The sequence below is a fragment of the Perca flavescens genome, chromosome 6 (assembly GCF_004354835.1).
Source record: "Perca flavescens isolate YP-PL-M2 chromosome 6, PFLA_1.0, whole genome shotgun sequence".
NCBI lineage: Eukaryota > Metazoa > Chordata > Actinopteri > Perciformes > Percidae > Perca > Perca flavescens.
Genome location: NC_041336.1, coordinates 26,619,240 through 26,634,905, shown reverse-complemented (window position 1 = coordinate 26,634,905; position 15,666 = coordinate 26,619,240). Strand labels below are relative to the sequence as shown.

At 39.7% G+C, this 15,666-nt stretch overlaps 1 protein-coding gene across 11 annotated transcripts in view; it reads left to right on the top strand.

Moving 5' to 3' along the window:
- Nucleotides 1–15,666, top strand: part of LOC114557091 (RNA-binding motif, single-stranded-interacting protein 3) — a 209,249-nt gene that overhangs the window by 129,644 nt on the left and 63,939 nt on the right. For all 11 annotated transcript variants that reach the window (XM_028580374.1, XM_028580373.1, XM_028580372.1 and 8 more), the window contains one exon: nucleotides 10,280–10,371. In XM_028580374.1, the coding sequence (XP_028436175.1) occupies nucleotides 10,280–10,371 (92 nt within the window). The remainder of the gene's footprint in view (nucleotides 1–10,279; nucleotides 10,372–15,666) is intronic.

Sequence of the window (15,666 nt, the reverse complement as noted above, 5' to 3'; positions counted from 1 at the left end):
TTAACCAGCTCCTTTATCTGGTCAGTGAACTCCAACAGGGGGAGGAGGGGGAAAGGGGCGAAAGGTTGAGTTGAGAGAACGGTGGTATGGAGTGGTAAAGGAGATGGGCGTTAGTGTTCGTTAGGAGGGTAGAGGGGGGTTGAGAGTCCTCGTCCTAGCTCTGAGTGTCCCACGGTCAAAGCTCTCCTCAGCTGGGGGCTGAGGTGGATCTCTGCCACGCTGTGTTATGTCTTCCTCTTGTTTAGAGTCCTCATGTCTTGTGTCCTAGGCAGAGGGAACAGGGTGAATCAGGAAGTAAAATAGGTTCGAGGTGAACAGCTTTACTCCTGACTTGCTGCCACGATATGCAGGATTCTTTTTTGCAGTGTTTCCGCTATACATTTTGGAGTGGCGGCCCGCTGAAGAGACGTATTCCCGTGACACTTTGTATTCACTTACTGTTTAAAACTCACATTTACATACAGTTCAAGTTGCTTCAGTTTAGGCTTGTGAAGCTAAGGTTTTAATGTTATCCTAACCTTACTTTGGCCAAAAAAAAGCAAACGCTGACTTTACTTGATATCACCATTGAGTTATGTATGCTTTTAAGTTTCATACTGCGTTTAATTTGTTCACAATATGGACTAGCCTGCTCATATTTAAGTATAAAGCCAGAAAGAGTGCATGTATACAGTGTTGTAGGGCTGGGACGATTCGGCGACGTAGTCGACGGCATCGATTACGTAAATGCGTCGACACAAATAATTTGCGTCGACGCGTAACTAAATAAAATAAATAAATAAAACTTGCGTGCAAATTAATTAATGTAATGCGGAACTACTGTTAGATACGCGGGTTCTAGGGACACCTAATCTGTAGCCCCGCCTTAGCTCTGAAGCTAGCCGAGCTCTTACATGCAGTTTTTTGTCAGGTCCCGTGTCATGCCCTCCCGCCTGGTGCCGTCGCCGCCTCGAAAACGTCGGTCTTCGGCTCAGTTCCAGTAGTAGGTTACAGGCAAGAGAGTGGTGGATAAGACGAGGACTGTGTGTCGGTGTTGTTCAGCAGTTGTCGGGTATGTGAGTGGAAATACATCTAACATTCTAACGCATATCCGACGCCATCACCCAGATGTACCAATCACTGGAACGAGACAAAAAAACTGTCCAACTTCACCTCCCTACAGTGCTTAACCAGCCTTTAGATACAAATAATTAAAGTTAAATTAAAGGAAGAAGAACTTGGATGTTAAAAAAGAGATTATTCATTATTTTACCTACTGTTTAAAAAGCAAATAAATGCTACTCTTTTTGCACTTGCTCTGTTTACTTTAAGTTTAACATTTTTGTATTCCTCCTGAAAGTGACTTTATTTTGTGGTTGGATTGATAGCCTACATCTGGCTTCAGGTTGCACTAAAAAATAATAACCCTGCAGTGTTAAACAATTTGAATAAATAGAGATTTGAGCCTTATTGAAATTTGTTTTGTGTAAATTGTTAATAATTGAGCAGTGGGAAATGAATCGTTAAGTGAAAAATTAATCGTTAGATTAATTGAAAAATGTATTGTTAGATTAGTCGACTAACCGAAAAAATAATCGCTAGATTAATCGTTTAAAAAATAATCGTTTGGGACAGCCCTACAGTGTTGTAATTAAATTAAATCAAATTAGCCGTCGTAGTAAGTGAAAATGTGATCTGAGATGCACATTGTAAAATATGTTATGTATTTGTAATTGTTCATTATGTGTGTATATGTGGACTCTGATCTGATTTTATTATGGTCCAAAAACTGAAATAGAACTATTTGTGTGAGAGAAAGGACACAATATCCTGGAATATAATTGTAACACATATGATGCTTTTGAGTAACCATTGCAAACACAGACACACTGTATTCCAACTTTTTCCAACTGTTCCAACATAATCTGTTTGTATGGGACCACTCTCGGGACCCATAACACCTACGATGTTTTTCATTGGTGTTGCTGGCCAGCAGTGTAGCTACTAGACTAGTGCACCCCCACTAATTTTCAACCCTAATCAACATTAACCCTTTCCCCCAGCTGCTGAAAAAAAAATCCTAGAGGAAACACTGTTTTGTCAAGTCAGAGAACATTCCTTTTTTTTACTAAATATTTTCCTGTAGCCTTTTGCTTTTTGAGTTACTCTCAGTCCTTACCCCTGCTGTGGGAAGATAAGTCATAATCCAGTTCATCAGACGGAGATCCAGGGTTCTGCAGCAGTAGAGCATATGTGTTGCACACTAGCTGTGGGGAGTTATTTTGTTGCTAGTTCCACGGATGTTCCCTACTAAATACAGGGGTTGAAGAGGCGCTCTGCCTGACGATAATGCAGGCCAGCCGGTCATATCACAAATCTCAGGGTGCTGTGCTCTGCCCGTTACTCGTCCTCCCATTTCCCAGGAAAATGATTTACTCTTAGACTTTGCACCAAGCGAGTGCAAGGGAGGAATATCCCTTGTAGATTTATTACCTGGTACACAGCCCTCCTGTTTCTTTGTAGTCTTGTTGGTGCTAATTAAATGTGTGTTAGCATACAGTTATCCACTGTTTTGTCATGGTAAAGTGGTGTTATTCCCACAAGGCCAATTCACTTCCACATTCACTTCTAGCCTGTTTATTTTGGTTTTCAATTGGTTTGCAACCTTCTGAAGAAGTTTGTCTTCCGTGAAGAAGGGAGGCATCTTGCTGCTAATTAGCTTCAGCTAAGGGCCACGTTTCCAGTACTGTACTGCAGTACAGGCTTGTGCTATTGTTAGGCCATGCTTACGCAGTACTAAGGAGGTCATATACGCTAAATGTTGATATATATACATAAAAAAACAGAATTTAAGTATCCAGGAGCCGCTTCTCGTAGTTTCTCACAGAAGCAAGAATATGCAAGCAGAGGTGAGAGCAAGCAGCTCTGCTTTCTTACAGTGACGCTTTAGCGTCACTGTAAGAAAGCACATCTTTATTTTTCTTATTGTTAACAAATCCCATGGAAAGACTATTCTACTAACGAGTATTGCCGGTGTAGGCATAGCCTGATATAGCAATTTCCAAAAGTGTCTAAAAACTGTTAAAACACACCAATGAGCCACACTATTGCACTGGGTGACATGTTTTTTCATGTTTTTTTTCATTACAATGACATCAACTTCAATTACATCAACACTTACTAGAGCACCAAATGTGTATTAATCCACAGGTGTGTACACGTACGTTTAAGCAGACACCCAATGTAGTATAAACAGAACTGCCGGTGCATCTGCTGTCCATGTTCATGTTTCCTAGATCCAGAATTAGATTTAAAAAAAGTTCCGTGAATGAGATGTGATGCCCATACTAATTATGCAAGTAAAAATATGATTTAATAGTCATTATATGTACAAGCAGCAAGTTGACAGCCTAATTTAATCCAATTCAGTCCAATTTTATGCACTAACGTGGGTGAACTAACAATCAACACAGAGCAAAAGTTTGTATTTGTAGCTTGAAGAATCACCTATGATAGTGTGCAGCTGCAAGCATGGGCTGTTTTATGTGTGCACTTAAATCATATGTTCAAAAAAGAAAATTGGTCAAATCTAGATTAGCTAACGATATACAAGGACAAAAGGTAAAAGAGTTCTGAACGGTGACTGTGCCCCTGGGCGATGTGCCCTTTCTAAAGAGAAGAGTGGCTTCAAAGGTATTATGTGTATGGGACTAACATGATTTTTTTTTTCTTTGTTTTATTTTTTTACAAATGTTGAAAATCAGATTTAAAAAAAAAAAATCAATAAAGCAAAAAAATTAAACAACAATTTATTTAAAAAAAGAAAATTGCAGCAAACACACACGCAATGTTTGGCTTTCTTTTTTTGTCATCTTGTAGAAGAGACACAACTTTCACTATTACATAAAATCCAGCTACATTTTTTTTTTTAATCTGGGTATTTTGTTTTGTAAAAAGCAAAGAGTCTGTGTGTTTGCATGTAAATAGTAAGGGTAATCTTGGCACTGGATCAGGCACTATACTCTGGATATACTCCAGACGAGGCCTTTATGAATACTTAACATTAGAGAGAGTGTTTCAAAATGCAAACTGATATTTTCAGCTGTAGATTTATTCTTATTATTGAATGCAGCAGCTGCAGCAGCATAGGCGATTTCTACAGGCTGTGGCCCACATCAGCAATTTCGTTGCTTGTGATGTAGACATCATCATGTTAACGCACAATGAAGGAGTTTCATTATCAGGCGGCCATTAGAATGCCTTACAACCGGATAAGTGTTGGTTTGATTGCAGAGGCATTCAGTGGAGACAAGATAAGTGCTTAGCGTGACTAAGGGAGTACAAATTGGCACCGGGAGTTCTTTTGGAAAGGAAGGGATGGATGGGAGGAGGCACGGGGGAGGGGGAGGGTGGGGGTAAAAATAACCTGGCGCTGACAGAAAAGGAAGGGGACCCCTTGAAAGGGATGATTTAGCAGACATCCTCTTTTCAGTAAGATTTTGCAGAGAGGAAAGACTATAGAGAGCGTGAGAGACAAAAAGACAAGGTAGATAAATAAATAAATAAAGTCTTGTTCCTTTGTTGTCTGCAGGGATATTGATCCCAATTTCTGTGGTGGTCTTGCTTCATTTAAATAATTTCTAAATTGTTGTTGAGTTCTGAAATTTCACGATTCCTCAGCTTTTGAAAACCCCACAAGCCCCTCAAGGCTTCTTTGCTTCTTTTACCCTAAAAAGTGAATGTTTCTCTCTGGAACAATATATGAATATATGGTGCATAGATACATTAAAATGTTAGCCTTAAACAACACTTTCCTGATAATTACTGTTTAATGCATTGCCATTTCAATGAACAAAGAAAGCAACATTTTTGCTTTGTCAGCAGAGGAAGAAATATTTACATCTTTCACTTAAGTAAAAATAGAAAAGTGTTAGCATCAACATATACAAAGTAACTAATGCAATATAAATATAGTGGAGTAAAAAGTACAATATTTCTCAGGATCCGGTATAGGAGATTGCACTACTCAGTATGACACGATGTGCCCTGCTATGACATGAACTTCCACGATAACCTTCGAAGTCACTGTGACTTCTAATGTGACTGTTATCACCACTGTTCATCACGCCCCCAACCGGCCCGTCAGACACCGCCTACCAAGAGTCTGGGTCTGCCGAGGTTTCTTCCTAAAAGGGAGTTTTTTCTTGCCACTGTCGCAATAGCCACTGCTAATGCTTGCTCTTGAGGGAATTACTGTAATTGTTGGGGTTTTGGAATTTATAGAGTGTGGTCTAGACCTACTCTATCTGTAAAGTGTCTCGAGATAACTTTTGTTATGAATTGATACTATAAATAAAATTGAATTGAAATTTAATTGAAATTGAATATTTCCCTCTGAGATGTAGAGGCGGAGAAGTAGGCCTATAAAGCATAAAATGAATAATCAAGTAAAGTACAAGTACGTCAAAATTGTACTCAAATTCAGTACTTGAGTAAATGGACTTAGTTACATTCTGCCACTGTGCTCTTTTCTCTGAAAAAAAAATACAAAGATTTTCTTTGTAAAATCCTCAGCTTTGTATTGGGCTCAATGTTAAATACACTGACAGTTTTCTAGTTAGCAGCGTGGGAGCTCTGGGGGAGGGAGAGGGCACGGAGCACAGGATGGAGGAAGGAAGGGAGAGGAAACCACTTTAGATTGTAAAGGATTTCCATTTCCCAAAGACAAGCGCTCTCCCTCTCACTGTCTCCATGTCTCCTGCCTTTTCTCCACCTCCCTCCTGTTTTTCATCTCATCTCTCTCTCTCTCTCTCTCTCTCTCTCTCTCTCTCTCTCTCTCTCTGCCTGCCTGCCTGCCAGCCACTCTCTCCCTCCCATTCCTCCTTTGCTCTGTCTCTCTCTCTTTTTCCCTCTCTACTCGGTTAGCCCATTCTAATGGCCTATGGCCAGGAACTCCGGGAGCTCAGGAGATTAGATGGGAGGTGTGTGTGTGTGTGTGTGTGTGTGTGTGTGTGTGTGTGTGTGTGTGTGTTTGTGTGTTGCGTGTGCGCGTGTGTGTGTGTTGCGCGCGTGTGTGTGTTGCGTGTGTGTGTGCGCTCATGTTTATCTGCGCTTCCATCTGTGTATGAGCGCAAGTGTGTATTCATGTGGACCTGCGCTTCGTAATAAAACTTATGTTTTCTTCTTTTTTTTTCATTCACAATTGGAATATTTGTCAGGCCTGACTGAGCAAGAGGAATTTTAATCTCTGTGTCATCATAAGGCCACAAATGGGAGGGACAGGGCACAAATAAGGGTTATATAATTCTGAGATATTATTTTATTTCTTCCGTTCTCTGGAAATATCCTTATTATTGTGCCTAGAAGAGCTGAGATGAGAGTTTTCACCAAACTAAAGAGGTTAGGTTATATGAAAATTTACAAATTACAAGTCGGGCAGTAGCGTGGCGTAATCATTTGGAAAACTGTCCATCAGCTTGGAAGGCAGGCATTTGCTTACAGATTCAAGCAGCTTCCACTAAGCTGAAGTGTCCTTGAGCAAGACAATGAATCCCTACCAGCTCCTGGGGTGTGTTCTGTCGCTGATACTTGAACCTCTGACCTCCCTGGAGGGAGGGGCAAATACATTTTTACAAAACACAGATCACTCCTTGAGTGATGAATACAATCAAAGCAAATGGCACATTTCAAGGCTGATGGTCTATCATACCAAAGTTGTCAATTAGATGAGCACTTTGAGAAAAAAGACCTCCATGTCTCGAGACATGAATGGTGTCTGGCTATAGGTGTTTTTCTTGTGTGCAGGGCAAAGCCAGATTACATGCCAGCATCTACAACAACTCAATATTTTAATATTTATAAGAGATCATGTACAAGGTTCCTCAGACATGGACAACATTTTCTGGTACTTTAATACTAACTAAACATTTGATAAGAGCTACACAGTTGGTCAGTAAATCACTGTAAACAGAGCAGCTCCATGAAGTGGCTCTTGGTTACGTTGCAGATTAAAGTCTCAAGCCTCTAGTTTGATGGCCGTAAACCAATCTGCTGATCACACCTAAGTGCTTTGTTTTCACTCTACAGAATCTCTTACTAGCACTATATGTCGCCACCATTCAACAAAATAAACTGTATTAAAGTTGTGCAAATATGCTAATATACAAAGCAGCCAATCCCTATAGTAATAATACCATGTGGGAAAAATAACATCCTGCTGCTGCACTGTATAAGATATATATTTTTCTAGCCTCTTTATTTAGTCTCTATAAAAACCTAACTTTTTAAAAATCCTGGATGGATCCAAATAATTGAAAATTGGCTATTAAGGCCTTATGGGATTGATGGTGAATAAAATGACATTTATTTTGTGCAGACCTGCTGTATCATGGAACCCCCTGCTGCCCGCATAACACAGAAATATAATAATCCATAATGAATGTCATGCTTAATTATTACAAAGGAGGAAATGGAAGTGATTAAATAAACTACTTAACAAATTAACTACTCTAAGTGAGACAATTAGACCGTGTCACTGCTGTTCAGGAGCTTTATACTCTCATAAATATGATTTGTTTTGTGTAGAGGCTGATGCCTCTCAATAATGAACTGAAACTTTACTGATGTGCAATAATATGGTTATTATAATAAAGGTGTGTGACATTATATGGCTACTACACATAAAAGTCATACAGCTCATTATTTCTAAGTAGCTTTATAAGAGTACTCCACCGATCTAGCATTGCACTCCTATTGCATTCTCAGACTCATGATGGACAGTCAAAAATAGAAAAATAAAGCATCCAGAACCAGATGTATCGCCTTGTTTTATTCCACGCATTCTTCTTCCTTGTCAAAATCTGCCATCTACATTACCCACAATTCAACTCGAGCAGAGATTTGGGTGTCTTTGGACCCAACCAAAGCTGAAGTGACATCACTTGAGATCACTCAATCATCAGATTTGGATGAGCTCCCTCTGGAGCCACAAAAGGCTTCATACTAATTTTTTCACATACATGCAGTAGTACTCAAGACTTTGATGTGTCTTTTTTATTTCAACAACCACGTGCGCTGACGTTAATGTTGAACTACTGCCATCAAACACAAGGACTAGTGGTGATTCAGCCATTGTGAACTGTTTTGGGGTTTTATTTTCCCACTAATTACACAGACATTCTGTGGTTAAACAAACATCCGTTAGTTCAAGTGTGAGATATGAGAAATGGTACTTTTGGTTACACTTTACTTTAAGTTTTCTACATAAGAGTGACATGACACTGTCATGAACATGTCATAAAACATTATAAACAAGTCATAAACGTTTATGACATAACTCTTTTTTTAGTAAGTGTCATTCGGTTTTGTCATGACACGTTATGGTTAGGGTTAGGGTTCATGTGTCATGACTGTGTCATGACAGTGTCATGTGAGTGTCATGTATTCATGACAGTGTCATGTCACTCCTATGTAGAAAACTTAAAGTAAATTGTTACCGAACTTTTTAAATCTTTGTGAAATAAAATGAGAAGCACCCTGCTGCCTTTCAAGATGCTTTACTGATGTATGTTTGTGCATTCTCAATTAGTTCAACTGTTGTGGTGTGGCCCTAATTAGATAAATATAGATACAAAATTGTGATGACTGTGTATGTAGTGTGCATGTGTGTACATGCTTGCATATGTTTATAAATCTGTTTTCTCTGCATACTGTGTGTGTGTATCCATGCTTCTCTAGATGTGTTTGTCACAGTCGTTAATGTGTGCACATAATATGTGTGTTTGTGCACAGGGGGGTTCTCATTAGCAACAGTATACATATTTGTGCATGCAATACATATCTTGCTGCCTTTGAACAATAAAAAAAAAAAAATCATCTGCTTATTAGCAAAACAGAGCGTCGCTCCAAATCCTGGAACAGACAGACAAGAACAGATGTTAGGAATTGTGTGTGTGTGTGTGTGTGTGTGTGTGTGTGTGTGTGTGTGTGTGTGTGTGTGTGTGTGTGTGTGTGTGTGTGTGTGTGTGTGTGTGTGTGATTGAGAGAGAAAGTGTATTCCCTCGTTCTTAACATGTTTACATTTAGGATTGTAATGAGTCAGGCTTTTCGATCATTTAATTGTGTTCACACGCAGCCCACTCAAAACTACAGCAGGATTTTCAAATCTGCTGTGCTTTCTGAACGCTTAATGCATGTGTGTGTGTCAATATGTCTCTTGTACTAGTCTCTCATACAAACACACAGTCGAAAACCTTTTTCTACTAACAGTCTCTCAGTTTTGCTCACCACACACACACTCGCACACGCGCCAACTGCCATTCACACTGCAGACAGACTGTGTCTCTTTAGCTTCTTTCTGTCTATTTGACATCTCTTTCCAGCCTCACCCATGTGACCCAGCAAAACAGGGCGTATTTCTGAAAGAAGAGATTTATATGTGCGTGTTCAGACCTTTTGTCCTTCAGTGCTTCCTCTAGTGCCCGACCTAGATCCCCAGAGCGTCAGCAATTTGGCAGATAAACTGTGCACACATACACACTCGCAAAATGATGCAGACCATATTGCAATGAAATCGACTTGATGCTCATTCTCTTTGCGTCTTTATTTCTTCAAACAAGACTCTGAATCACTTTAATGGCTGCATTAAATGTGGAGAATTTTTCTTCATGTCACTTGTATTGGCCACCACTATAGGAACCCTATATGTTCTGACAGATTTAGTGTAGGGCAGGGATGAAAAAAGGCTCATATGCAATGCAGTGGGATATTAAATGTCAGAGAATAGGAAGCCAGTAGATTTTACATGTAAAAGTAAAGAATTCTCTCAGCATTGAGTCATGATAAAGAGTATGTGTACAGTACATCTACAGGGAATGAATGGGGAGCAGCCATTAGTGCAATGAAAGACTAATGAAAGATTAGAAACTTTACAACACATGGACATGATTTCATTAAAAAAAGCGCTGTAGTACACAAAACCTTGAGCAGACATTAGAAGATCGTTTGGTTCATAAACAAGATAGCAAGAGTTACTGTTTTGACACCAGTTCTGTTGATGTTCTGTGCTAAAACACATTTAATGGGGGGAACTAGCAGCTTTCATTAAATACGTGACCTGACTTGATTTTTACACATTTGTAGGATTTATGCAGCATAGACACTGGCTGGTTTTGCTCAGCGATATTCAGAACAACATTAACTGATATTCTACAACCTTTTATCCCCCCACCCCCCCCCCCCCTCACCGTGCTCCTCCTTCTCATCATCATCTTCTTCTTCTGTGTTGTCTGTGTGTGTACAGGCTATGGCTTTGTGGACTTTGACAGCCCTGCTGCAGCCCAGAAGGCTGTGGCCTCACTCAAAGCCAGCGGAGTCCAGGCACAGATGGCGAAGGTAAGCTTCACGCCTCCGCTCACTCTCTCCTCTACTTTACTTGTTGTTATTGAGGCGTTTGGCTTTGTTGTGCTGCTTTACTCCAGGTGGACTCGATCTCTGTCTGTAAACCCTGGAGAAAACCGATGGCGGTGAGGTTATTTGTTTAAAAGTGGTGCAGTGTTTATGATTATAATAACAACCACTGGATTGACTGCATATCAGTCCTACTGTTGCATTGAGTAATGTGAGAAAGATAGGTGCAGCTTTGACTAAGTCAATGATGAGATTATTCATTGAGTCCATATAGAGTTATTATTTAACGGCTATGGTCATGATGAGATTATCTAACTAAAACGGAAGGAGTGTCTGCAGAGGCGTCGTTAGGCCTGGGCGTCCCTGGCTAACTGCCCCGAATGTTTTATGAATAACCCCGGATCTCTTGCCCTCGCTCTCTCTTTTTTTAATTTTATTTTTATTTTACAAAAACAAGTATAGTAGAATACTAATACTAATAAAGGAAACAAGTTTTTTCCAAGGCACTCGCAGTTTTTACGTTTGTTGTAGAACTCCTGGTAGAACTGTAAGTTTATTTTTCCGAGGCGAATAAAACCGGCAGCTACGTGCGGGGTCTGACTGACCAGCATGACGTATTTGTTGCTATCACCTAGCAACCGTCTCTAAGTGAGGAAAGTTGTGAAAGTGAAATTTTCAGAGGAATCATAGCCAAATCAGTCTAATACATTGGCGCCATTTACACAAAGTTTAGGAGTGCAATACTAATGATTTAGTTTGAAGTTCCTGTGCCGTGACGTTTCCAGTCTATGGTTCAGACTCAAACACACGGCGCTCTGGAGCCGACCTGTGCGTCGCTGTAGTGTCCACTCTCGCTGAAAAAATTAGATGAGCAGCGCGGCTTCCGTGGTCTGTGCAGCTTCAGGTTTATTTCTGCTGTAGTTTTGGTTTTCCACCTCCGATGTATAGCAGCGTGCAGCCACTTCCCTATCTAAACGTTGTGTCATTCAGAGACAGACCAGAGTCTCAAACAGGGCTCTGTGTCTGTCAGAAGGTCTGAGATCTACCGTATCAGCATGACAATCACGTAATGCACAGCAGACTACCGTGCAGGTAGATTATTTTCTGAAATATAGTGACTGTATTCTTGTAATTATCACTTTATTTTTCTCAAAATATCACGACTCCTCCAAATCACAGAGAACACAGATATATTTTGAATGTCCACAAAGCATGAGAATTGAACATGAGCAGAAATCTTGCTCAAAAACATCTGAAATATTACAGTCCAGGGGTTTATTAATGAATTAAAATGAATTAATGTATCACTGAGGTGAATAATTGTCATATGCACATTTAAGGAGGTTTCTTCCCCAACAAAAGACGCAAAAGAGGAGGGAGGAGTAAATTATGCCTAGGGTACATGTGTGCTGACTCGGATATAATAAGAAAAGTCGATCTACCGGAGAATACATAGTTGAAAGCAAAACAGAATGCCTAAGAGCCTTCACTTGAATGCAGGAAATTAAGTGTTTAACGCTCACAATTCCCCGCCCCCCGCATCATAAGTCGCCACACAGATCTGGAAACAAAATCTTGGCCTTTGGGTTGCCAGGCCAGTTATGATTAGGCCAAATGTTGGTGCCATCTAACAAACATCTACAAACTGGACAGGTAAAATGAACATACACCGGCTAATAACAAGCCGGGCAAGCCACTTGCTGTTTTGCATTGCATTAAGTTTATTTAAATGGGTCCTGGCTAAGCCCTGAACCTCCCCTGAGTGTCTGTCTGTCTGTCTGTCCTTGGATTTTCTCGACAACCGTTCATCCGATCGACTTTACACTTGGCAGGTGTATTGCTGGGGACCCGAGGAAGCGCAGTGTCGAGTATGAAGTTGTTGGCACCGGTTGGAGCGGTTCTCAAGAAAACTGGAAGCAGTAATACCGGAGGCCTAGCAATCATCCTGTTCCGAACACGCACATTTTCAACAGGCACTGCACTAGTTGATCAAATCCCTGAAAAGATGGGAGAAAGGATGCAGCAGATTATTTTAGATGGCTGAGCTAGTTTTAGTTTTAGTATGTATTTTCTCTATTTTCTTCTTTAATGCTAATAATCATTTGTGTTTGTAATTTTATCTGCGTGCGTGCGTGCGTGCATGCGTGCGTGCGTGCGTGCGTGCGTGCGTGCGTGCGTGCATAGCTGCCAGTTGTCTGCAACAAGGCTGTGCCAAAACATTTGGGCCTAACCAGCACAATCACATTATCCTTCAATGCGTGTGAGAGAAAGACACTGAATAGCCTGCCTTGCTTTCTGATTCATTAAAGCTGTATCGCTGCATACTTCCTCTTATAAATGAGAGAGAAGTGCAATTAAAATGGGCCAGTCTTCAGGCACAAGGACCATCCCATTGAATTAAACTGGAGCAAGCCAACTTTGCCTTGCTCTTCTATTAAACCTCTTTTCATTAGACTTCTATCTCTTATTTTGTTCCTAACGGCTTGAGGGGGCATTTGGAAGAGCAGTGTTGATGTGTTTAGCTGTTATTAAAGAGAGAAGAACCCTTGACTCCTTGGAGATTGAGTTTTCCAAAGGGATGGAATAGAGGGCATGGCGTCAATTCCAAATGAAATTACACAGACTTCTTACTGTTTCATGAACTTATTATGCACAGAGCTGCTGATATCCCAGCTAACTTTCCTGAATCGGGTTGCAATGAGAAAGTCTCTGATGTTGATTTCCAGCTCGAGCCTCTAACATTTTGTAAGATGAGCACCTTAATTGGGGTTTGACAAAGTCTTGTTTTTAATGCATTCAGTACCAATTAGACTGACTGAAGTGAAAACTCATGGCACGCTATTTCCCACATCCTTCTCAGACTATGCTGAGGTTTTGTAGGTTAGCTGGGACAGAAAGTTTTGTTCTTAGTTCTAATCTGCATGAGAGTTAAAAGTTTTTCCACCAAAGACAGCAGTGAGGTGGTAGAAGAAAGGGAGAAAAAAATAGATTAGCTTTTGTGAAAGAGAGATGAGACATTTAGGAAAGGTGAATACTGATGGTTTTTGGGTAGGGGAGGTTTGGAGGTAGAGCTGTACTGATCTAACATTGGTGAACTGAAACGCTGGGTCAAACATAGTGTTGTTTGGAAAGTCCTCATTGGATCTTATCTATAAAGATCAAGGGGGTAAACCTCTCTCCACAACGCGTACCTCCTGTGGCGCCATTTTGATGCTAACAAGCACTCACCCGCCGTTAGCATCCCATTGACTGCCATTTATTTTGACGTCACTTTGACAGTGAATAACTTGACATCTGAAGCGTTTATAAAGACTTTATTTGTCCATTGTTTAGTTCTAAAGAAACACGACAATGTATAAAAGGCTCCATTACCTTGAATCTCACGTTATGGCTCCGTAGCAGACGTTTTTGTAAAAATAAGCTAACGATTGGGTCATAACCACACGACTTACTGTTGCATAGTAGAGGAATTACCGTATAGTACAGGAGAAGCTTGCAGGCAGTTTCGACTTACATGAGCTGTTAAAGTTGAATTACTAATGTTAACTAGCATTTTAGTTAGCAATAATTAGCCTGTGCCTATGTCATTCAATTCAATTCAATTTTATTTATAGTATCAAATCATAAGAGTTATCTTGAGACATTTTACAGATAGAGTTGGTCTAGACCACTCTATAATTTACAAAGCCCCAACAATTCTATTAATTCCCCCAAGGGCAAGCAGTGCGACAGTGGTGAGGAAAAACTCCCTATTAGGAAGAAACCTCGGACAGACCCAGGCTCTTGGTAGGCGGTGTCTGATGGTGCCGGTTGGGGATGTGATGAACAGTAGCAATAATATAATATTGCAATAATATGTTATCTCCTTACATATACCTGCGCTCTCCGTCTCTGTAAGATTGGGAATGATTGAGATTTCTCTTGGCACAGCTACCAGAAGACTTCAGACTTTCAGACAGGTTACTCACATCACATTTATGTCTTCAAGCTCAGTTGGAGGCTGCGCAGTAACGCTCAGCCATCACCAGAAAAGTGCTTCTAATATCCTTCACTGGTCTCCGTCCAGAGCAACGGGATCTATTGGTCCATCTATTTTACTGTCTATGATAATGATACATTCATGGCATGTGCTTAACTTTAAATGTCAAAATAATGATTAATGATAATATTTCTTGTATTTTCTGTATGTGTATGTCCTTGTAACTTGCTGCTCTAACAGTAATTTTCCAGTTTGGGATTAATAAAGTCTATCTATCTATTTATCTATCTATCTATCTATCTATCTATATATCTATCTATCTATCTATCTATTACATTTCATTTGCTGGCGAAAGGAGAAGCTTTCTGTCTCAACTCAAAGTGCTGAAACTTACATAGCTTTGGTATATTTGCAGCATACAGTATATATAAAAATACAAAGGTTAACACATGTATGTGCTACAGCTTCATTGCCTTGCTTTATTGTGAAACTGTTTCATAGCAAACTAAATGTGCTGTGGTGTGAATGGTTACATATTTTAGTTATGGATGTGATTAAATGTATTATTATTAGTGAAAGTTGTAGTTTTTGTTCTTTTGTACAAAATAGAAGAATACAAAAAGAACATCTAATGGACTCTGGAGAGTCTGTATCCTTAATCGTATTGACAACATAAGAAATAAATTTGTGCAGTCAAGAATAGCTGCAGAAACCATTTTATCAGTGTTTTCAAGTTAATCTCTCGGGTTGTCTTTACTTTTGGAAATAATCTGAGAAAGTTAATCAGTTCTGACATCCTTATTCTAAACACTGTAGCTGAACCCGAGCTCTATCAGGTGGAAATGGTGGACATGGAGCTCAGTAGATTTCCACAATCACTCCACTTTTCTACAGTCTCACTTAAAAAAAGAGAATATCATCATTTATCCACATAACAGATTTAACACCTTTGGTTTTCCTCACTCTCTCACAAAGGGGGCTATATAATCCGTATTACACATCTTATTAAAAGATCTTAGTGTGAGTATGGGGACTTAAGAGATGGGTGAGATTAGAGTAAAAAAAATAGGTGTTTCTTTTGAGTCAGTGTTAAAGGTGTGAGAGCGGAAAGCATGTTTACACAGTCATTAATTAAGTTCAAATTCATTAAAAACTTAAGTTACATAAATTGATGAATTCTATACAGATATCAACAACATTTAACCAAAACATAAGTGAAGGGTGTCAAGAAGAACAGAAGCATAAAGAATAAAATTAGGGGGTTATCATTTAGGCTTCAAAGAAAGATGAAATGTCAATAA